Source organism: Bos grunniens, chromosome 2 (genome assembly GCF_055505025.1).
Source record: "Bos grunniens cultivar Pamir isolate PY7600 chromosome 2, Bosgru_T2T1.0, whole genome shotgun sequence".
NCBI classification, from domain to species: Eukaryota; Metazoa; Chordata; class Mammalia; order Artiodactyla; family Bovidae; genus Bos; species Bos grunniens.
In genome coordinates, this window is record NC_141166.1 from 78484000 (window position 1) to 78507986 (window position 23987).

General features: G+C 42.5%; 1 protein-coding gene and 1 long non-coding RNA gene across 2 annotated transcripts in view; one reads left to right on the top strand and one right to left on the bottom strand.

Annotated features, from left to right (window-relative positions):
- Positions 1-3577, bottom strand: part of NXPH2 (neurexophilin 2) — a 128473-nt gene extending 124896 nt beyond the window's left edge. Inside the window, exon 1 of the mRNA XM_086368385.1 lies at positions 2924-3577. Within this exon, the coding sequence (XP_086224511.1) occupies positions 2924-2974 (51 nt within the window). The 5' untranslated portion in view covers positions 2975-3577. The remainder of the gene's footprint in view (positions 1-2923) is intronic.
- Positions 3578-7236: 3659 nt separating this feature from the next.
- Positions 7237-12163, top strand: LOC147378271 (uncharacterized). The gene is made up of 2 exons (XR_015151770.1): positions 7237-7370; positions 11912-12163. It is a non-coding gene; the product is annotated as an uncharacterized LOC147378271 (long non-coding RNA).
- Positions 12164-23987: the final 11824 nt, after the last annotated feature.

A 23987-nucleotide genomic window follows, 5' to 3' on the forward strand; every position in this document is an offset into this window, starting at 1 on the left:
ACTCCAAATGCTAATTCTCTTTTCATTTGATGGCAGATGAGAAATCGTGTGCTATTAATGTTTTTATAAAGAATATGTTGCTGTACAAGAATTTCAAAGAAAATAATACATTCGGGTTTGCTACTTAAATTCTGCAAATGCCTAGTAATCTTACTTTGGGTATAACAAAACACTGAACACAGGCCAGGAGAACTGGGCAAGGACAGGTCACAGACACACATACTTCATAGTTTACCTGCAATATTTATCCATTCAGCTTAGTGTTTTCTTAAAAATGGTAAATATCTCCCAAGTAAGTAAAAACCTGTACCAGTGTTATATGATAGCGACTTATTTGGGCTCAACTCCCTCTGACTATTTTCATATGAATCAGACAAATTTCTTAAAATTAAATTTCAATATCCCCAAATGAATCCACTACTCATTTAAACATATTTAGCATTTTATGATGGCAGTGGGAATGGAAAAGTAAAATCCATTGCCAACAATAATCCAGCCTTGTTCCCTCTGCCTCCCACCAAGGGCAGATGAACTAAGTCCATCTGGTTCCTAGAAAGTGAAAAGATTAGTTTTCAAACATTTGATCCACTTGTTCCTGGGATTTAGCAAAGAAGTTCAATATTAGCTGAAAAGGTAGAATAAAATTAGAAGCCATTTGAAGAGCCAATTTATTACTTTTTTTTTTTTTGCTGGGGTGGGGCGAATGTTGGGATTGGGGGGTGTTTCATTTAGATTTACTCAGCTCAGCTATTCTGTTTTCCTTTCACATTCTAACCCCCTTGTGTTATAAGGTTGGAAACAGCTATAAGATTGTGGAGAATGTAAACAGCTTTTTATTGTCCAAAAGGATGGCAGTGTAAGGAATGTGTGCTTATCACACAGCTGCAGCTCCCCACCTCACTTACCATGATAAAGTGCTCCAGGAAAAAAACATTACAATCCAAGCACAATCCAAAAATGGATTAGAATTTGACATACACTTCCTTAAAAACTAATCAATCAATCCATGCTGTAATATTAGAATCTAGCTCTTAAGGAAGGTATACAATCCTGTCAAGATGTATTTTTTATTCCCTATTGACTCTGGTTGTGTGGAGGAAAAAAAAAAAAAAATCTAACATTCCCCATACAGTAGCTGATAGGAGAACTTTTCCCAACACATCCCCCAATATGGTCCCTCATCTTTAACAGTCTAATACAGTGGAACAGATACACAGTTGATGATCACTGAATGCAAAGTTAAATGAATGAAAAAAAAAAAAAAAAAAAGAATGAACTAAGAGATCCTTGAAGATCCTAAGTAACCTAAGTACCTGATTTCCCCAGACTTTTATAGTTTAACTTAATATACACCATACAAATGTGCTTTGTTAGATCATCTTGTATTGGCATCCAGATCAAGCATTTTAAAAAGCAAATGATACTGAAGACTAATGTGAAAAATATGTGGCACGCTTAACGCCTGGCATGCAAAATGTATTTTAACATGCAATATTGTATATAGCCAGTATGTGCTGGCTCATTCAAGGACAACGTCGGAGCATCACTGCATTTTCTTCTTGATGCCATTGAAGAATTTCTTGGTTAATGCTGCGCAGGTGAAGCTCATCTCCGTTGTATAAAGAATGGACAGGCCTTTCGGTGTCCTCACCCCTTCACTAAGAGCGTTTCGAGTTCCTTCCATCCCCAAACTTGCAAATATCTCTGCGTCTACAATATGATATGTATCATACAGAAACTTTAATAAGTTACTTGGTTTTTTCCTCGGAGAAGTGGGAGAGAGAGAGAGAGGACAGATGGAAAGGGAGGAACACATCATCATGCTTGTGTTCCTTACCCCTGTTTTAACAGCCCAGATTCAACTGGGTAAAGTCTTAAGTATGAGGACCAAAGAAACCCTGGCTTCTGGCGAAAGCCCTCTTAATAGCACGGTATTAAGTGCCTAGAGAGCAGGAGAAACCCATCACAGACGTGGACTGAGCCACAGCAATCCCCTTACGGAATTTTACTTTAAAAGTTGTTTTCTTGAAGATTTTACTTAGGCTCTCCCTTAAACAGAATTATCTAGCAACCCATACATCATACAGGTAATTCGGAAGGAGGATAGCGTGGCGCCAAGCCTCCAAGCAAGGAGGGATGAGTGTCACCCCTGGAGCTGTCGCCGAGAGCCTCTCTAGTGGACCCTGCGTCACCTTCTAATTCCCTTCCTATTCCTCAGCTCCCCCTGAGCCTCCCAGAACCGACGGGAGAGGTCTTTGGGAACAGAATGCTTAGAGATGACGGGGTGGAGTTGGACTTGAAAGTTACATCCTGCCTCCCCCGTCGGCACAAAACCCCATCCTAGTCCCCAGCGCCAGATTGGAAAACGAAGAGAAATACAATCTGTCTCCCAAATCGGTCTTTCGCCTAAGTTTTTCCCCACCAAGGAGCCACTAATCGGTCCCGAGAACGAGGATGCACGATGCAGAGGTTTAGAAGTGTTTGCGGGCATCCGTGCAAAATAGCACGTGAAAAATAAAAGCCACAAAGCCTCTCAAACTCTGGGTCTTTCAGCCCATCTTCATCACGTCCGTCTAGACTTCTCCCCTACTTCCCTCCTCGATCGCTTTTCAATAAACCTCTTCCTTCTCTCGCACCTTCTTTCCTGCCACTTTCTGCCCTGTTCACTCCAGTCCTCCAGTCTCAACCCAACAAAAGCCCCTCACCAGCCTCAGGGTCCTCTCTGAATCCCACTCCCTGATTCTTCCGCTTCAACCTCTAAAGCAAACCCCCAAACTCCCTCGGCTGCGCGCGCCCCCAGCACCAGGTCCCAGCAGCCCCAGGCTCCGCTTCTGAGTCGGCCACCGGCGCGGTTTTCCCGCCGAAACGCGGCCCTGGCGCGCGGGGCGTGGGGCGCGGGGCGCGCGGCGGGCCGGGCACTTACCAGCTGCAGCAAGCCGGGGACCACCACGAGGGGCAGCGGCCGCAGGCGCATGGTGCCGGCTGGCGCGGCGTCTCACGAGCTGCGCGCCCTCGCCTGCCACTCGCGCATCTCCACTTCGGGGGGCAGGACTGAGGACGCCGGGGACACAGCGCGGCGCTTCTTTCCCGGAATCCGAGCGCAACGCCGCGCCGCGCGGGTCGGGTGGGCGGGCTGGGAAAGGGGTGGGGGAGGGCGAGCGGGAGATGCTTCTGGGGCCCCCGCGCGCCCCTCCTTGGAGGGGGCCGGAAAAGGAGCGTGCGGGGCTGCTGGCGCTCCGGCTTGCTGCGAGGGGCTCCAGCGGTGCTGGGGGCTCTGGCGTCCCCGGGTCGGGGTGAGCGCGGGGGTCTCCGCGGGCGGGGAGCTGCGGCTCCGGCGCTTTGGTGCAGGGTTCCCTCGCTGGGCTGCTCTAGGCGGGCAAAGCGGAGCGCGCCCGGGAGCCCAGCGAGGCCCGGCTCCTTCTTCGACCCCACCCAGCAGAGGGCCAGTCCGGGTGGCTCAGTTGGGTCAGGCGCTCTGCCCACTGACCAGCTCTTCTTTTGCACGGAAAGAGGCAGCGGGGATGGGGTGTGGGTGAGGTTTCCCTGCTTGGATGCCGAAGAAGTGCGCCCGGAAAGCACCCAGGGAGTTCGAGGGGAAGGAGACGGCCAGGTCCTGAGACGGGGCGTGGGGGAGCTGCTAACAGGAAAGCCTGCGGTGGGTGGTGGTTGAGTGGGGCGGGAGTTAGGGTAGGGGGGCTGGATCCCAGGACGTCTCGGAAGGGCGCCCCACTCCGCGGCAGCACTGGCTATCTCGGAGTCCAAGGCAGGGGGTCCAAAGTGCAGCTGGCGGCTGAAAGAATTTTCGGACGTGGAAAGTAGTGGACACCTAGAGGGACCTTGAGGAGGGGTAGCGACAGGGCTGTGAGAAGCCGAGCTAGCAGTAGGGGTCCAGGCTTACTCGGTTTTGAGGATGCTTTGAGCTGCTTGGTGTCCAGGTTCCAGATAGGCTGCGCCCGGGCGCCTGGGGGGAAGACTTAGAAGAGGAGACCCCGCTGCAGCCTCCCCATCGGCAAATCTTCGAGAGGGATATTTTTGAGGCCAAGGCTGGACAAGACTACAAATATGCTGTCTGGCATCCTCACCCCCATGTTAGCAAGTCTCCATTTGAGAGATCCTTAACCTTTAACTATTTCTGTGCTAGACACTCAAGTCAAGGGCCAGTGGGGCTCAGGGACTCCCCCATTTACGGTGGATGAAAATTTAGACATCATCCATCAACCCCTTAATGAACAGATGGGCAATCTAAGGTCTAAAGAGGTAAAACTGCTTCTCCAGAGATAAGTCCCTAGGCAGCTACTTCAAAAGAACACGCAAGGATAGTTCCTACCTCTCTTGGAAAAGAAAAACACGTTGAGGCGAGGGAGTGGAGTTGCGATTGATTTTCAACCTTTAGAAAATAAAACACAACAAAGTGAAATTTGAGTTGGAATTGTAGGGGGAAAATGTTTCCATCTCCTCCTCGCACCAGGACTGAGGTGGGTAGGCAGGGTCCCACCCTTCCTTTCTTTGGGTGTGTCAAGATTTTGCCGACAGTGTGCTTGTCCTGTGCTCAGTCCTGTCTCACTCTTTGAAACCCCATGGACTATAACCCACCAGCTTGCCTCCCTCCGTGGAATTTTCCACACAAGAATACTGGAGTGGGTTGCCATTTCCTCCTCCAGGGGATCTTTCCAACCCAGGGATCAAACCCTCCTCTCCTGGAGGTCATTCCAGACTGTTCTGGGCCCCTGTGTGACTTTGAGAGGTGTTGTCTCTGAGGCTGTGGGTGGGATATACAACTCCATTCCCTGTGGAGGAAGAGTCAAAAAAGGATTATATATCCTTCCTAACTCTTGGCCAAGGGTGACTGGTGAATTATAGGACCCATGCAAAGGCTGCAGTAGCAACAACCCACTTCTGCTTGTCCTAAGACTTAAAATCATTATTTGCATATCTAAATATATAACTCACCTCCCTATAGTTACCCTTCCCCTTCACAAATATTCTTTACCAAGACTGGGAGCTCGCTTCTAGAAAGTTATTCTATCCTGGATGCAGAAATAAGATCATTGCAAAAAATGGGACAGATGTAAGTTGATCGGCTTGTCCAACTTTGTCTTTGCATTTCATTTACAGACAATCTTTGGAAAGCGATGAATAGGGAACGGATTGGCAGACATTAGAGGAACACCTTTATGGAGAGGGGCTGCTAAAAGAAGAAGAAAGGCAAACAGTATTGCAAGAGGCAGTACCTCGTTTAGACTTGGTGTTTCTGCAGGAGCCCCAGCTGACTCATCTCTAAAACTAGAAGGTGAGGTCCCGTCTTGATTTAGTGGTTTCCAATTCTGTTATCACTAGCTCTTTCAATGAGGAGTGCTGGACTTAACACACTATTGAAATGAATAAATGACTTAATGACTCTTTTCTTTAAATTTGGTCCTATTTCTTAGACCGTTTCTGCACTTTTAGGAAATTTATGCATAAAATTTTGAAGTGAAACCTCAACTTGGACATGTGTCCTAATACTAAGTATTTTCACAATGGAACTTGTTGAAGGGTGTTGGATTCCAAGCTAAGAGCTAAGGGACACAGGAGAATGTGTGTGTCCTGTTGCTTAGGCTGTGGAAGAGAAGCACCCAGGATCCCCCAGTCTGCTATTACTGTGTTTATGTATAAGGTGATTGCTGCTAATTTAGTGTATTCCTGAAATTTTACTGTACGTATTATGGTAAAGTGAAAGGAAGGAAGAAGGGAAGGAAAGGAGGGAGAGGAGCGGGGAGGGAAGGGGAAAAGATAGGCAAGAATGATAGACTTTGCTGGCAGTCCAGTGGTTAAGACTCTGCATGTACGGAGCAGGGGTCATGGGTTCAGTCCCTGTTTGAGGAACTAAGATCCCAAATGCCTACACAGTGTGGCCCCCCAAAAATTTTTTTAATTAAAAAAAGAAGCATGCTAGAAGCATTAAGTGCATTGACTCTGTCATTCAGAACACTCGGTGTAAACAGGAGCATGCCACAAATGAGACAGTCTGGGAGAGTTGAAGTGTTGCCCAGGACAGTTGGAGGAAGGGCAGATCCTTGGAAACCAGCATGACTGCTTCATAGCAGAGATGAAATGTGAGCTTCTGAGAATGGCCGGATTTAGTTTATGTAGGAGAAAATAGGTAAAGCCATTCCATGTGGGAAGAACGACACGAGCAAAGGCCGAATGGAGGGACTTCATGTGACTTCACTGATGGATGGAAAAGAAAAGGAGAGGAAAAGTATGTTATAGGTGAGATGGTAGGGATCTGGGAATGCCAAGCTAAATAGGTTACCTTGGTCTGCAGGAAATAAGGAGTCTTCCAACTTTTTGGAGTAGGAAAGTCAGACATCAAGTGGAATAGAGATATATGCAGTGGTAACAGACAGGATTGTCTAAAGCAGGAGACTGCATGAGGAGATGGTCATGGTTGTTTGAAAGCAAAGAATGAAGAAATGTGATGCAAGAGCTGCTACAGAGGAACAGGGAACTGAACTGGCGGTTGGAATATTGTAAAAGTGTCTCGGCATATTAGAGGAATTTTTTTTAACATCGTCCCTTTCTCAGAGGCAATTTAACATCTAGAGAATCAGATCATTGCCTTTTTCATTTTGCAAGTGTGGTTTTCCCAGTGTGAGGGGAGTGAAAAGGGTCTTTTCATGTAGACAAAGTAGCAAAAAATAGAACCTACCAAATTTTCCTGCCATATGATTCCACTGTAGTCTTTTTAAAAGGCAACTTATGGGTATATTCGGAGAAGGCAATGGCACCCCACTCCAGTACTCTTGCCTGGAAAATCGCATGGACGGAGGAGCCTGGAAGGCTGCAGTCCATGGGGTCACTGAGGGTCGGACACGACTGAACGACTTCACTTTTCACTTTCATGCATTGGAGGAGGAAATGGCGACCCACTCCAGTGTTCTTGCCTGGAGAATCCCAGGGACGGGGGAGCCTGGTGGGCTGCCGTCTGTGGGGTCGCACAGAGTCGGACACGACTGAAGTGACTTAGCAGCAGCAGCATGGGGATATTGTCAATGCTTTGAAAGCCAATCTGTCAACTTGTGGCTCCCTTGGACCATTTGCCTTTTCCTTGTGCTTCTCCTCTGCACTTACTTTCTCACCACTTACTGTTCATTAGCATCATAACCAGAATGTGTATAAGAACATCATATGCCGTATAACATTTGAGAGCTGTGGTGGATATCAGACACTAACTAACTTTCTCACTTTATATTTAAGGAAATGGAAGCTCGAAAGGTTATGTGACTTGCTTCAGGTCATCTGGAGAGAGGCATGGGCACATCTGAAACTTGATTCAAAGCCTTCAGTTTCTTTGTGCAGAGTCTTTCCAATTCATCACTCTGCCTCAGGTATTTTTCAACTGACCAGCAGTTATAAAAGTTGTGATGTAGTGAATGAATGAACCTTTAGTGAGTAAGAGTTGTGGGAGTGATCTATGGATGCTAAAAGCCCCAGAGTCTATCTTATTATCAGGAAAAGAGGTCTGACAGTACCAAGCCTGAAGCATTGATGAGGTAATAATTTTAGAAGCGTGAGAGGATATAGAGAATTGCATGGCACATGGCTCTGCAACCCTCTGCGGAGGAGTAATCAGCACTCGGGAACATGGCAGTATTACGCCAAGGATACAGGGAATTCTCAGGGAGCCTTTGGACCTCTTTGAAAGCTGGTGGGCTTTTTGGTAGGAATTCGGAACAACAAATCCTTTTGAGTTGCCACTCTTGTTGAGTAATTGAATATTCTTTAGTCACCATTTTATTAATATGATGCCGTGTTACACTGACTCAACCCTGATGGCACTGGGGACTTTAACCTCTTTAAAAGTGTACTTAAACAGTGACATTTTTCACCCAAGAGATTTCACTATACAGCCATGGTTGAAAACTGCTGCTCTACAGAAACTTACTTTTCCCCCCTCCCTTTCCTTCCCCCTCTCTCCCTTCTTTTTTTTTTTAATTGGAGAGTAATTGTTTTACAATGTTGTGTTAATTTCTGCCTTACAACAGTGCAAATCAAATCCTTCCTCCCTTCCCTTCCCTATAGAATTGTAGCCTCCACATTTGGAATGTACTAAGAACTTATTTATATTCTTAGTTCTATGGGACTTTTCAGGAGAGAACTGGACATTTTCTTGGTAGATGGGTCAGCATGTTTGGGGGATTTATGAAGTTTTATCACATAAATGTTATCAGTTGCCCTAAGTTCAAACACAAATCAAAGAGTTCTTCTACAGTGAAGTTTTTTTGCCACAACTATATTTCTTCACTTGGATGTTAGAAGGTGCTACCAGCAAAGTACTGGTGGCTGAAGCCACCATCAGCAGCCAAGAGGAGAGGTTGGAGGGAGGGGAGGAGAAGCAGCCTGTGGGTCCTAGCCAGTCCTGTGATGATGTGGGTGAATATCAATCAAGACTGACAAGGTGGGAGAGAGCATCTCTACCAGTCAGAGTGCGTTTTGTAAAGTTGTCGCTGTGTTTCAAAGTGTGTTGCCATGCAGTGTTCATATACGCATGATTATTTGACTGAATGGTCACCTTTTTTTTTTTACTGGTATATCAAGTATAATGGATGTCATTGCTAGGAAATCAATTAACTTCCTTCAAATGTAGCTTCCTATATGGAAAGAAGGCAGGAGAACAGAGCTATAGAAGATTAGAATTGGAGCATTTTGCTTAACCCTTCAGTTTATAGATGAAAAACCTGAAGCCCAGAGATGGAAAGTGATATTCTCAAGGTCACACAGCCAGATGATGGCATAGGAAGGTTAGACTCCAGGGTTAGTGCCGGGGGAGCTCACGCCAACCTCTTTTCATCCCAGATGTCTGTCTGTCTTCTTCCAGGAACTCTAAATATTCTCAGATTGGAATCTTTTCCTTTGATTAGTTAAGGTAGTGTTCTGTAAATGTGTTTTTCCCTTGCTGTCTTTCTGTTAATTATTGTGGACCAGATATTAGACACTCCACAGCTCCATCCTACCCCCAGAGTCACATCTGACTCTTTGCAACCCCATGGACTGTAGCCCGCCAGGCTCCTCTGTCCATGAAATTCTCCAGGCAAGAATACTGGAGTGGGTTGCCATTCCCTTCTCCAGGAGATCTTCCTGACTCAGGGATCAAACCTGGGTCTCCTGCGTTGCAGGCAGACTCTTTACCATCTGAGCCACCAAGGAAACCCAGAGTAAGCCTAGCACAGTCAAAAAAGCCTTTTGGTTTCAAATACACAAACATAACTGAAACAAGTTGAACAATTACAACAGAAAGCTATTTAATGACTCATAGGAAGGTCAAAGGCTGAAGGTAGTTTCAGGCAATTTGAAATGAAATTCAGAAATTTTTGAGTGGGATATTGGGTTAGTCATCCTGAGGGTGTGAGTCCATTTATGATGGGCTGGGAGCACAGCTGCAGAAAGCTTAAGGTTGGACCTTAGAGAGCAGGGGTTGAAAATCTATCCTCCAAGAAACTGGCTTTTTAAAGAGACTGACCACCTCCCAACCACCAACAATTTTCTGCAGATGGAATTTGAAGTTGTTTTCTGTAGTTTTTCACTGATTTTCCCCCAGATATCTTTTTCCCTTGACATGTTCTTTCCTTGCTCAGATGCCTCCAGTTTTTCTTTCATGGATATTTGAATGACTCTCATCTCCTAACTTCTCATACTCCAGCTTTTTGTGTCTACTTGAACAGCACCTTGATGACCCTCACCTCATTTAACACAGACCCTGTATCAGATGAACTGAGCTTGAAACATGTGAAAAATGGTTCAGAATCACAGAACCAGGGATTTCACTGGTGGTCCAGTGGCTAAGACTCTGCACTCCCAATGCACAGGGCTTGGGTTCAATCCCAGGTCAGGGAACTAGATCCCACATGTGGCAACTAAGGATCCTACGTGCCTCAAAAAGATTGAAGATGCTGCTTGCCATAGCCAAATAAACAAAAATAAAAAACCCCAGGAGCATCCCCATTTACCACTTTCTGCTTCTAAAGTAATATGAGTTGATTCTTTTGTATGATGGAAGCCATCGCTTATAAAAGCATAATGCCAGTTATCCTTCCTAGTAGGTCTAACTATGCCAAGGCACTGTCCATTGGCTTCAAGCAATTGCAATTCATTCTTTTGTTTATAGCCAGGTTGTTATTTTTGTAAACATTGCATTCTGAAATACAGGTGGCTTTTGAACTAGCAGGATGATTGAGGCACAAGAAAGTTTTGCTTTTTGAGTTCTGTGCAGTGCAACCAACATGTTCTACCTGTGGTCTCTCTGGACATCAACATTACCATCCAAGTGCTGCTTTCATGTTTTATTTCAGTGTGTCAAATGAGTGGTGCTTTCCTTGTCTTCCAGCAGAAATTGTGTTAGGAAATGAGTGGGCTAGCTTTCCTACCCTAATCGGTATAGATTTGTGTTAAGTGGCTGCTGAGGTTTGGTACAAAACTCCCCATTTCTAGGCATTTGGGCCATCTCTTTTTCCCCTCTGCTGATCTAAAATGAACTTGTCTGACTTTCCCTGGCAGAGTAATAATTGCACGGAGAAGCCTTCTCTCCGTTTATTGAAACATCTTGAGTGCTATCTACTGGTCAAATGTGGCATTGCCTCAGAAAGTGAGCGTCAGGCAAATTGTCATGGGTCTTCTAAGGATAACTTTTGTCTATTGGCTGAATATATGCTGAACAAATGCCGTATGTTTTAGCACATCCTGAAACATACTAAGGACCTGCATTCTTAAATTATATCATTGCCAGGGAATCACTCATTGCCTTCTGGATCAAAAGACCCCTTAATTAAGAGGCATACAAATTAGAGTATAAGTGCAGTGTAACCACTGGGTAGGTGCCCACTTGTCCTTCCTTGAAATGAATAACTGAATAGTTTAAGTCTGATTCTTGCTTTGCTGAGTAATGTCAATGGATAAAACTAAACCTTTAAAATGAGCTTTATGGAGTCAGTCAATAATGCTATGTCTTCATTGTATAAAAAGGAAGACAATTTACACTCAGTACTAGGTAATAAGCATATGCCAATACTAATAATATTGATCAGAATGCTTAATAAATAACAGTCAATATTTAGTATGAGTTAAAATTCATCCAACTTATTCTAACCGAACTATATTTTCTGCCCAAGGTCTTTCGTTTCAAGCACCTGGTAACTTATCCAGAGAGGCATATTATGCTTTAGTCAAGATCCCAAAAAAGAACGTATGAGGAGGGAGCGCAAAGCATTGAACAACTGAGAATCAATGAAAAGTGATCTGAAAGTCAAGTGGTCTTCTTCTTCTAGCAAAATGAATAATTTTTGCATTTAGGACAAATAATTATAAAGGAAAGACCAAGTACAGGGATCACTATTGATTATCAGGAAATAATGATGAGAAAGGGCTAATGTGTTGACATCATTTAGGCAAAATCCAGATGATGAAGCTGTAGTTAACAGGAACTTTATAGAGACATACTGATTTAACAGTATACATGGAAATAGACAATCCTACCATCATTTTTAAGTTATTAAGATACAACTTATGCTGCCTTTTACTTATTTTAAATTGTTTATTCAGTAATTTGGCATTATTTATGTCACTTCATATTAATACCTATATATTCTCCTGAAAATTATAATTAAAAAAATTGAATACCCTGGATTTTGAGACTGTGTGATTTTTGTAACATATTCAGTTATCTGTATGCTATTAAATAATGACAGATAGAAACATTTTGATTTATAATGAAAAAGAGAATGAGTTAAAATATGTAGATAAAATTTAAAACCATTCTGTTTCAGCAATAGAATATTAAAATATATATATATATTTATAGGCATAGGCAGGAATCTCACTAATACTTATTTTTCAATCATTCCTAAATTTAGCTTTCTTATTTTTTTAACACCAGGTGCTGTACATATATTATCACATATAATCATTACAACGATCCTGTAAGGTGGGTATTATCTGAAATTTATAATGGCAAAGCTGAGGAATACAGAAATCAAGTATTTTGCCCAAGATGACTTAGCCCTCATGTAACAGAACCCAGGATTTGGACCCGGAAACTCCAGAGCTTTCTCTCCTAACTGTGACATAACACTGTCTCCAACTGTGTTGCTGTTTACATCTTGTCAATAAAGTTCCAGGTCTGTGCAAACTCTTCATGATTTTCCTCTCATGGTGACCAACAGAAATGAGAAAAAGTAGCATATGGTGTGTTGCTACTGGAGAAGTTGTGTTTATGTGGGGGTGTGTATGTGTGTGTGTGTGTGTATGTGTGTGAAAATATTTGGCACCTTGCCTGACACTGAGTGGGCTTGTTAAATCTGAATCATGTGAATACTGGTTTCAAACTGAAAGGAAGTAAGCTTTTTTTCATTTTACTAGTAACCCCTGTAGACGTTTGGTCTGTGATGCCATCGAGCTGAGAATGACATTTCCCAGTGTCCTTTTCCCTGTTTAGTTGTGTTGGAGTTGGCCAAAGAGATCTGATCTGCATGAGATCTAGGAGGCTGCCACTAGGTATGGGCCAGTCATTCCTCTCTAAAGCTCCTCAATTTTCAATTACCAGATGCAGATTGGACCCAGCAGTTCCAGCCTGCCCTTGCTGTCTTCCGTCTTCCTAAGGGCTGTGCCTGCCAGCCAGCTACTCCAGGGCCACCACTAGATGCTTCGGGTAGATCCGCCAGACAGGTAGTCACACAGACACTGCATCACCCTCATGAGTTCCTCTTCCTGCTTTCATTTAGCTTCTCAGAGTAACTTGACTGAACCTCAGCTGACATCATCTCTTCTTTTTTTATTTGCCTAGCCGAAAATGGTCACAACTGGTCAGTAAGCACCAAAGCTCTCAGCTCTCTTAATGTCAGTTACCTGATGATTTGTAGTGGAAATGCCTTCCTCCAGAAGGACCATGATTGCCCTCCACCCCTCGCACCCCGCCCCCACCCCATCTAGCATAAAACAGCACAAATATCATTGCTGAGTTTTCCCTGGCTTTTCCTTCCTCTGCCTAAAGAAGATTCTGCCTGGGTCTCTTGATTGTTTTCTTCTCTTTTTCTCTCTTAATGTATGGTGAATTTAAGGTTCTTGTTTCGTTGCAAAAGCAGAGATGGAGTGATAGGTAAGAAGTGGATTTAGTTAAAGAGAAACACACTCCAAAGACAAAATCTGGGTCATCTCAGGAGGCAAGTGAAGTGAAAGTTGCTCAGTTGTGTCTGACACTTTGCGACCCAGTGGACTATACAGTCCATGGAATTCTCCAGGACAGAATATTGGAGTGGGTAGTCTTTCCCTTCTCCAGGGGACCTTCCCAGCCCATGGATTGAACCCAGGTCTCCCGCATTGCAGGTGGATTCTTTACCAGCGGAGCCACCTGGGAAGCCCAAGAATACTGGAGTGGGTAGCCTATCCCTTCTCCAGTAGATCTCCTGACCCAGGAATTGAACTGGGATCTTCTGCACTGCAGGTGAATCTTTACCAACTGAGGTACCAGGGTAGGCCTCAGAAGGCAAGAGAGCTCTGAAATATGATGTAGTTAGTTTTTATCTGCTGGGTAATTTCTTAGGGTGATGAGTGGGAGGATTATTCCAATTATTTTGGGGAAGGGGCAGAGATTTCCAGAAATTGAGCCACCATCCTCTTTCTGGTCTTTTATGGTTAGCCTTAGAACTGTCATGGCCCTGGTGGATGTGTCATTTGGCTAATATATTATAATGAGTGTATAATGAAGCTCAAGGTCTAGTGGAAGTGGAATCTTCCGCCATCTTGGACCCAGTTGGTTTTAACCAGTCTTTGTCATGTCCTATGGCTATATCACTCTTTTAAAGGTTGTGCCTGGACCACTTCCTTTCTGTTTCATGAGGAAAGTCCTACTTCTTCTTGAACCTCAGCAGTGGCGGTTCTAGAATAAATGAGGAGTGAAGAAGAACCAGAGGACATTTGAGGTAGCAAGGGTTGGAGAATCCTTTCAGATGTGGTTAGAAGAGAGAAATGGATGTAGTTTTAGTATACAAATGCAATGGAAAGGGAAAAAAGGGGATTCTAAAAAATATTGCTGGGACTGTACAGTCCTTTCATAGTAATTAAAATTAAGAACTTGAGTTATTTTGAAATTAGTTTTAGTTGCATGGATTTGGTTCTTTAAATTGTGACCCTTCTTTGGAACTGGACCATGTGGACTCTGGCTTCGTAAGCGTTATATGTATGAAGAAATATTCATGAATATCGCACAGTCTCCAAATTGGCAGTAAAAAAAATTCACCCAAATCTGTCAAATTTCTCAAGATTTATCCACTTTTTCTGAATCTAAAATTAATCTTTTAAGTATTATCCAAAGTGTTAAAGTGTATTCCAACATCTCTAAGTGTTTCTCAAAGTGTATTTTTATTAAACCATCTCTGAAGAATGTTAATATTGGATATTTACATGAAGAAAAAAGTCTCAGTTCAACCATATTTGGGAAACACTATGTGAACTAAAGTTAAATAGATTGATTTACTCAAAGCCCTTAATTTTTTTCTTAGAACTTTTTGAGTACCTCTCTTGGGACTAGCATAATCAAAAATACACTTAGAGAGACCCAAAGGGAACCATATAGTAGTCATGTCTTCCTGCACACAGGAACTCAATGGGATCATTGGCACAATGCCCAAAGCTCAACTTCTCTGTACAATGGTGCTGGATCCAATCTCAGAGACAGTTTTGCGTGAAGTAGAAAAGGATAGCTTTACTACTCTGCCAGAAAAGGGGGCCACCTTGGGCTCCTGCCTTGAAAAACTATGTGTTCCCACTTGGAAAGGATAGTGAGAAGCTTTATGTAATGGTTCAAAGAGGGCATGATCAACTTGCGGACATTATTCTGATGGGTTGGTAGTGAGGTAAGTAGAGTCAGCATCATCAACTTTTAGATTCCAGCTGATCTGGTGTCTACTTGTCTGTAGGCAGCATACTCTCATTAATTGTTAACTTCTCCCACCTGAAGGTGGTTTGTTTCAGTATTCTGCAAAATAACTCAAAAGTATTGTTGTGTGCATCTGTTGGTGGGGAACCAGGACCTTGCCTAAAGGGTGTACTACTGTTTCTCTTGACTATTTGTTTCTTCCTAGTCTCTCATCCCCTCCCTTCCCTAATTAGCAATTGCTTAAATCTGCTTAAATCCCTGAGTTGGAACTTAAATCCTGAGTTGGAAGGTCATAGAAGCTGAATGAAGTCTATTTCTATAATCAAAGAGATGGGGGACACAGAAAGGCTTTGTGCCCAGGTGTTCCACAGGACCCTGCTCTATCAGGCAAAGACTTTGTTCTTTTCTTTCTTGGAATTTCAGACTTGTCTATTCTACTTCCCTTGCATTCATACATTTTAGAATCAGCATGTCAGTATCTACCGGTAAAAGCTTTCTGGGATTTATATTGGGATTGCATTTTGAATTTCTGGATCAAACCTGGGGGAAGAGATGAGGAATGGAGTTTTAATCATTTCTTGACTAAGACAAACAAAATCCACACCTTTCCTTCCTATTAGAAAGTAAAGCCTGAACACCATAGCTTAGCACTGAACGTTCTCTATCATTTAGCCACTGATTTTCCTCAGCCTTATATTTTATAACTTTCAGCCTAGATTCTCACCACCAGCCAAAACAAATCATTGCCCCTCCAACATACAGTGGTATCCTCCTGCCCATTAACTCACTCCTTTACCTCCTCCAAAATCCTGCCTCCCTATTTATTTCAAATTCATTTTCAGCATTTGATGCAAGTGAAACTTTCACTGCTTCATCCAACTGAAAGTTCTCTCTCAGTTTCTGAGTTCCTTCCACAGATTTCTGTGAGCACCATTCGTTAGGTATTTCTCAAACCTTGTGATGTATTGTTAGTGTTGTTTTTGCCTGAGAATTTTTTCATCACTGGAGTGAAATCCAATCATGTTTGAAAGTGAAAGTGAAAGTGAAGTCACTCAGTCATGTCCAACTCTTTGCTATCCCATGGACTGTAGCCTACCAGGCTCCTTGGTCCATGGGATTTTCCAGGCAAGAGTACTGGAGTGGGTTGCTATTTCCTTCTCCACGGGATCTTCCTGACCCAGGGATCGAACCTGAGTTCCATGTATTCAAGGGGAAGATTATACGATGGTCCTGTCTTAGAGATCTGTCTTCCAGAGATATGGAATATGGTGTATGGATGAGAACAATGTAAGGGTTATGCATGAGAACAGTCACTGGAGCATTGAGAACAAACTAACTTTCAATGTTTGCTACACCAAATATAAAATAGTAAGGCTTCTAATAGGACTCCAAATTTAAATATTTAGGCTGGAAAGTGTTTGGCCTTGGCTTTTGTTTATGTACTTCATCTTCACAGTTATAAACTGTTATTTTCTCCTCATATTCTTTCATCTCCCCCACTCCCTTGTCATTTGGGTGAGTTCACCTGGTACTTGAGAAGTCCCATGGGCTAGGTTCTCTGTGTAGAGCCAAGTTTTCTGGGGCTTTGCTTATTTCATTTCTTTTTTTTTTTTTTTTGGTATTTTTTAAAAACTATTTTAATATTATAATTTTTATTTTTTGTCCATGCCATGTGACACATGAGATCTTGGTTCTCAGACCAGGGATTGAACCTTTGCCCCCTACGTTGGAAGCTTGGAGTATTAACCACTGGACCACCAGAAAAGTCCTTTATTTCACTCTTTTGATCAAACATTTTCCCTCAGCTGTGCTGTGTACTCAAAATTCTGTTCCTTCCTAAGTAATACATGGAGATCTGAAAGAGAGAGGAGATTTTGATCGGAGGGGTTAATCTTTGATGGTGCACCAACAGCATTCAGATTAGAAATTGTAGTGAAAAGTACCAGGTCTTTGACATCAGATAGTCCTGTATTCAAATCCAAACTCTAACCAGTTTTATCTTGTGACCTTGGGTGAATTGTGAAGTTTAAATAAAAGCACATACAACATTTTTAGAACATGAGGAGAACAACATACATTAGTTTCTTTGCCCCTGTTTTTCTATAATCCTTCCCTCAGAATACAGAAATATCTGTTATTAATGATTTAACATTTTTTGTATGCCAGGCACAGTGCTAAGAGATTTACACACATTTTCTCATAATCCTTAAAGCAACCTATTTTCTTCTTTTCTTTTTCTTTTTTTTAAGTATTACCATATACCATTTTTCACAAGAACAAACAAAGACTTAAAGAACATTTTGTAAGGTCATTAAATAAGAAATTAGTGACAGTGGTCTTTGAACTTGAATCTAATTGCTTCTGAGACCTAGATTTTTAGTTACTATCCCATATTTTGCTAGTTATATGCTCTGTGTCTTCTTAGGAATTTCATGGGTGAGGTCAAGATGGAGAATGTTTACCACCTAGCAAATTTGTGGGAAATATATTTTAAGTTGCACAGACTTTTCATCTGTCCTTTGGACCATACCACAAGAAGCAGTTACTGTAACATTAATTTTTAATTTGAAAAATATATTTTAGTTGGGCTAAATATATTTACATATTCATAGCACTCTCTTGGGCTTCCCTGGTGGCTCAGACAGTAAAGAATCTGCCTGCAATGCAGGAGATCAGGGTTCAATTTCTGGGTTGGGAAGATCCCCTGGAGAAGGGAATGGCTACCCACTCCAGTATACTTGCCTGGAGAATCCCCATGGACAGAGGAGTCTGGTGGGCTACAGTCCATGGAGTTGCAAAGTGTCAGACATGGCTGAACAACTTTAACTCACTCACTAGCACTGAACTGGACTCTTTCTACCCTGACTCCTTATAGCTAGTTAGTTAAGAAGCACTGTGAAGTCTCTCATAACACTGTTGCTGATGGTATTCCACTGAAACTTCAGATATGGTCCAGCTTGATTAGAGCAAGTCCACCTCTCTTTGAGTTAAGGTGGAGTTGGTGGTTTGGGGAAGGGAGTTGGCTATTCATGGTCAGAGCGATGCCCTCACTTCTGCAGCAGTTCTTTTCTGGGTTCTTTCCCTTCCAATGACCCTTGTGGCTGTACTTCCTATATCCCTGGAAGCTGCTGAGATACCAGGCATCTCTGAATCATCAGCCTCTAGAATCTGGTTCCTTCTCTGCCCAGCAGAGTAGTGACTTTTGCTTCTTGTGACTGCCTCTTACCTCAGATTTTCAGATAAGTGCAATGGATGGTTCCTTATGCTATAGTTCTCTCTTTCTTCTCCTCCTCCTTCTACTACCTTTTAAATTTTTTTTACTTTTCTCAAAGATAGAGATACTTTCAAAAGCTTACTTACTATATAAGGTATGTTATGGAAAACAGTAGTCTCATGCTTTCCTATTGCCCCGTTATATCCCCACATCCCCACACTTAACCACTTCTGAGTTTATCTGAGAATTTGGTATTTATTTCTGTTTCTTTTTTTCTATTTTTACTATTTTCTCTATTTCTATTTTTGCCATCTCATTTTTCTTACATAAAATGATTACATTCCCATTCCTTAATTTTCCTATGGTTCAGTTCAGTTCAGTTCAGTCACTCAGTCGTGTCCGACTCTTTGTGACCCCATGAACCACAGTACACCATGCCTCCCTGTCCATCACCAACTACTAGAGTCCACCCAAACCCATGTCCATTGAGTCGGTGATGCCATCCAGCCATCTCATCCCCTGTCGTCCCCTTCTACTCCTGCCTTCAATCTTTCCCAGCATCAGGGTCTTTTCAAATGAGTCAGCTCTCTGTATCAGGTGGCCAAAGTATGGAGTTTCAGCTTCAACATCAGTCCTTCCAATGAACACCCAGAACTGGTCTCCTTTAGGATGGACTGGTTGGATCTCCTTGCAGTCCAAGGGACTCTCAAGCGTCTTCTCCAACACCACAGTTCAAAAGCATCAATTCTTCGGCGCTCAGCTTTCTTTATAGTCCAACTCTCATATCCATACATGACTACTGGAAAAACCATAGCCTTGACTAGACAGACTTTTGTTGACAAAGTAATGTCTCTGCTTTTGAATATGCTGTCTAGGTTGGTCATAACTTTCCTTCCAAGAAGTAAGCATCTTTTAATTTCATGGCTGCAATCACCATCCGCAGTGATTTTGGAGCCCAGAAAAATAAAGTCAGTCACTGTTTCCACTGTTTCCCCATCTGTTTGCCGTGAAGTGATGGGACCAGATGCCATGATCTTAGTTTTCTGAATGTTGAGCTTTAAGCCAACTTTTTCACTCTCCTCTTTCACTTTCATCAAGAGGCTTTTGAGTTCCTCTTCACTTTCTGCCATAAGGGTGGTGTCATCTGCATATCTGAGATTATTGATATTTCTCCCAGCAATCTTGATTCCAGCTTGTGCTTCTTCCAGCCCAGCGTTTCTCATGATGTACTCTGCATATAAATTAAATAAGCAGGGTGACAATATACAGCCTTGACGTACTCCTTTTCCTATTTGGAACCAGTCTGTTGTTCCATGTCCAGTTCTAACTGTTGCTTCCTGACCTGCATACAGATTTCTCAAGAGGCAGGTCAGGTGGTCTGGTATTCCCATCTCTTTCAGAATTTTCCACAGTTTGTTGTGATCCACACAGTCAAAGGCTTTGGCATAGTCAGTAAAGCAGAAATAGATGTTTTTCTAGAACTCTCTAGCTTTTTCGATGATCCATCGGATGTTGGCAATTTGATTTCTGATTCCTCTGCCTTTTCTAAAACCAGATTGAACATCTGGAAGTTCAATATTCACATTTGAATGTGAATGTGAATATTCACATTCACAATATTCACAGTTCACATATTGCTGAAGCCTGGCTTGGAGAATTTTGAGCATTACTTTGCTAATGTGTGAGATGAGTGCAACTGTGCTGTAGTTTGAGTATTCTTTGGCATTGCCTTTCTTTGGGATTGATATGAAAACTGACCGTTTCCAGTCCTGTGGCCTTTCCTATGGTAACCATTTTCTATTGACTTCCAACAGTGGAAGATAAAGCTATATAAGTTTCTTTTGCTATTTTGCATCCTTTTCCCCCTTTATTATAGTTATATAAAAGCATTGTGTATGTACTCCATTTTTACACTATTATGACTATTACAGTTGATTTTTGTAGGTAAGCTATGTGGAAGACCATGATTACCTTTTCTTTCTTTAGGAAAAGCATGTTGTTTTTCCTAAAAATAATAATAGTGTCAGATTTTTGTTTAAATTTCTATGTATTTAATGGCAGTCCAACCACAAATTTTTCCCCAATAGTTTAATATTTTCTCTGTACAAAGATAATCATAGGAATTCACTTGCATTTTCTTGGGAACACCTCTCTGGGTGTCTTGTGACCTCTTTCATATGCTCTTTCCTCTTTTCCTATGGCACAGAGGGCACCCTGGGGTCTCCCTTCCTACTGAGCTGGGAACCCTTCAATTCTTTCTTATGATACTACTTCTGTTTCCTTCCTGTTTCCTGTATGCCATGCCTTTCTCTTTCTTGGTTTACTCTCCTTCACTGGTAGAACGTGTCTTCCAGTAACTTCCTGAGAAAATGTATATGGAAGGCAAAATATTAGTGTGTTAAATATCTGAAATCTAGACAGCATATTAAAAAGCAGAGACATTACTTTGTCAAAAAAGGTCCATCTAGTCAAAGCTATGATTTTTCCAGTAGCCATGTATGGATGTGAGAGTTGGACTATAAAGAAAGCTGAGCACCGAAGAATTGATGCTTTTGAACTGTGGTGTTGAAGACTCTTGAGAGTCCCTTGCACTGCCTTGATTAAACCAGTCAATCCTAAAGGAAATTAGTCCTGAATAGTCATTGGAGGAACTGCTCCTGAAGCTGAAGCTCCAATACTTTGGCCACCTCATGCAAAGAACTGACTCATTGGAAAAGACTCTGATGCTAGGAAAGTTTGAAGGCCGGAGGAGAAGGGGATGACAGAGGATGAGATGGTTGGATGGCATTACTGACTTGATGGAAATGAGTTTGAGCAAGCTCTGGGATTTGGTGATGGACAGGGAAGCCTGGAGTGCTGCAGTCCATGGGGTCGCAGAGTTGGACATGAGTGAGCGACTGAGCTGAACTGAACTGAAATATCTGAAACTCATTTTAATCATCATGATGCACTAATCGTTTTTCAGAATGTAAAAATCTAAGGTGAAGTGAGTTCCTCTCAGCATTTTTAAGGCATTGGCCTGTCGTCTTCTAGCTCTCTATGTTGTGCTTGAGAATCCTCAAGTCATTTTGAGCTTTAATTTTTTATTTGTGACTTCTTTTTGCATTCCCTGGAGGCTTAAAACTTCTCTCTTTGTCTCCAGCATGTCATGATGACCCGCCCTGAATGTGGATTTACATTTGCTCACTATGCTGAGCACACAGTAGGTTCTCCCTATTGTGGGAAGTACATCCTTCAGGGCTAGAAATTTTTCTTGAATTACCTATTTTATTATTTTTTCCTTTTTTTCTGTTTTATTTATTTATTTATTTTTCTCTCTGAAAGGCTTATTATTCAGATGTTGGTCCTCTTAAGCACTTATTTTCTCATCTTATCAATTCTATATTCAATCTCCTTGTCTTTTTCCCTTTAGTCTTTGAAAAATTTTCTTAATTTTGTCTTCTAAACCTTCTGCTGAATTTTTAGTTTATGTTGTACTGCCATATTAGCTCTCATCCTGTTCTGGATGAAATAACTTCCCATATTTTTCTGAGAATATGGTTTTATTTTAAATTTTCTTCTGCCTGTAGTATCTCTGGTTTTCCCAAAATTGTTTTCATATCAGTCTTTCATGGAAGGGCTTCCCTAGTGGCAGAGTGGTCCTTGCGTGCCTGCTCATGCTGAGGAATGAGTCCCTGGAAAGCTGATTGAAGCCATTGCTTATACAAGGTGTAACTCTCAGCTTCATTGAAAATGAATTTGCCATGATCATTTCCTTGGAGAACCCAAAACTAAAAATCTTTAGCATTTTACTGTTGGCCCGGTCAAGATACTTAGAGAATAACCTTCCAGTGTTCTTCATGGAAGCCACAGTCCTTGCTTCCACTCTTCTAGTAGCTGACTGGCGATCAGAGCATGCAGGGAGTGGTATCAACGTTTAATATGAGAATTTCCACTTAATTTCTTTGTGCTGGTCATATGACTCCCAACTTCCAGGGTGTCTGATGTTCTCTGGTCCAGAGAATCTCTCTTTTATAGTTTTCAGGGGTGTTCAGTTCAGTTCAGTTCAGTTCAGTCGCTCAGTCGTGTCTGACTCCTTGCAACCCCATGAACCGCAGTATACCAGGCCTCCCTGTCAGTCACAAACTCCTGGAGTCCACCCAAACCCATGTCCATTGAGTCGGTGATGCCATCCAACCATCTCTGTCGTCCCCTTCTCCTCCTACCTTCAATCTTTCCCAGCATCAGGGTCTTTTCAAATGAGTCAGCTCTTCGCATCAGGTGGCCAAAGTATTGGAGTTTCAGCTTCAGCATAGTCCCTCCAATGAACACCCAGGACTGAGCTCCCTTAGGATGGACTGGTTGGATCTCCTTGCAGTCCAAGGGACTCTCAAGAGTCTTCTCCAACACCACAGTTCAAAAGCATCAATTCTTCCGTGCTCAGCTTTCTTTATAGTCCAACTCTCACATCCATACATGACCACTGGAAAAATCATAGCCTTGACTATGATTAGAACTGGACATGTTCTATGATTAGAACAAAGCCTTTGACTGTGTGGATCACAATAAACTGTGGAAAATTCTGAAAGAGATGGGAATACCAGACCACCTGACCTGCCTCTTGAGAAACCTGTATGCAGGGCAGGAAGCAACAGTTAGATCTGGACGTGGAACAACGGACTGGTTCCAAATAGGAAAATGAGTACGTCAGAGCTGTATAGTTGGCAAAGTAATGTCTCTGCTTTTGAATATGCTGTCTAGGTTGGTCATAACTTTCCTTCCAAGGAGTAACTGTCTTTTAATTTTATCCACAGTGATTTTGAAGCCCCCAACAATAAAGTCAGCCACTGTTTCCCCATCTATTTGCCATGAAGTGGTGGGACCAGATGCTATGATCTTAGTTTTCTGAATGATGAGCTTTAAGCCAACTTTTTCACTCTCCACTTTCACTTTCATCAAGAGGCTTTTTAGTTCCTCTTCACTTTCTGCCATAAGGGTGGTGTCATCTGCATATCTGAGGTTATTGATATTTCTCCTGGCAATCTTGATTCCAGCTTGTGTTTCTTCCAGTCCAGCATTTCTCATGATGTACTCTGCATATAAGTTAAACAAACAGGGTGACAGTATACAGCCTTGATGTACTCCTTTTCCTATTTGGAACCAGTCTGTTGTTCCACGTCCAGATCTAACTGTTGCTTCCTGCCCTGCATACAGGTTTCTCAGGAGGCAGGTCAGGTGGTCTGGTATTCCCATCTCTTTCAGAATTTTCCACAATTTATTGTGATCCACACAGTCAAAGGCTTTGGCATAGTTAATAAAGCAGAAATGGATGTTTTTCTGGAACTCTGTTCCTGTTTTTGATGATCCAGCTGATGTTGGCAATTTGATCTCTGGTTCCTCTGCCTTTTCTAAAACCAGGTTGAACATCTGGAAGTTTACGGTTCACATATTGCTAAAGCCTGGCTTGGAGAATTTTGAGCATTACTTTACTAGCGTGTGAGGTGTAGAAGGGGAATTTATCCGTCAATATGGAGTTGAGGAGACAATTTGAGGAGTATTTATTTTTTAAACACATTTCAACTGATCTTCCTTTTTTTTATTGCATTTCCCAGTCAGTTCAGTTCAGTCACTCCGTCGTCTGACTCTTTGTGAGTCCATGGACTGCAGCACACCAGGCTTCCCTGTGCATCACCAGCTCCCAGAGCTCACTCAAACTCATGTCCATTGTGTTGGTGATATTTCCCAGAGCAATCAACTCCTGAGCCTTTTTGGAGAACAACGAACCATTTTTTCCTTCTGCTTTAACATGATCGGCTTGGGGTTCAACTTTCTCAAGTCTATGGCAATGGTTATTACAAGTTCTTCTGCTTTCCCCCAATTTGTGTT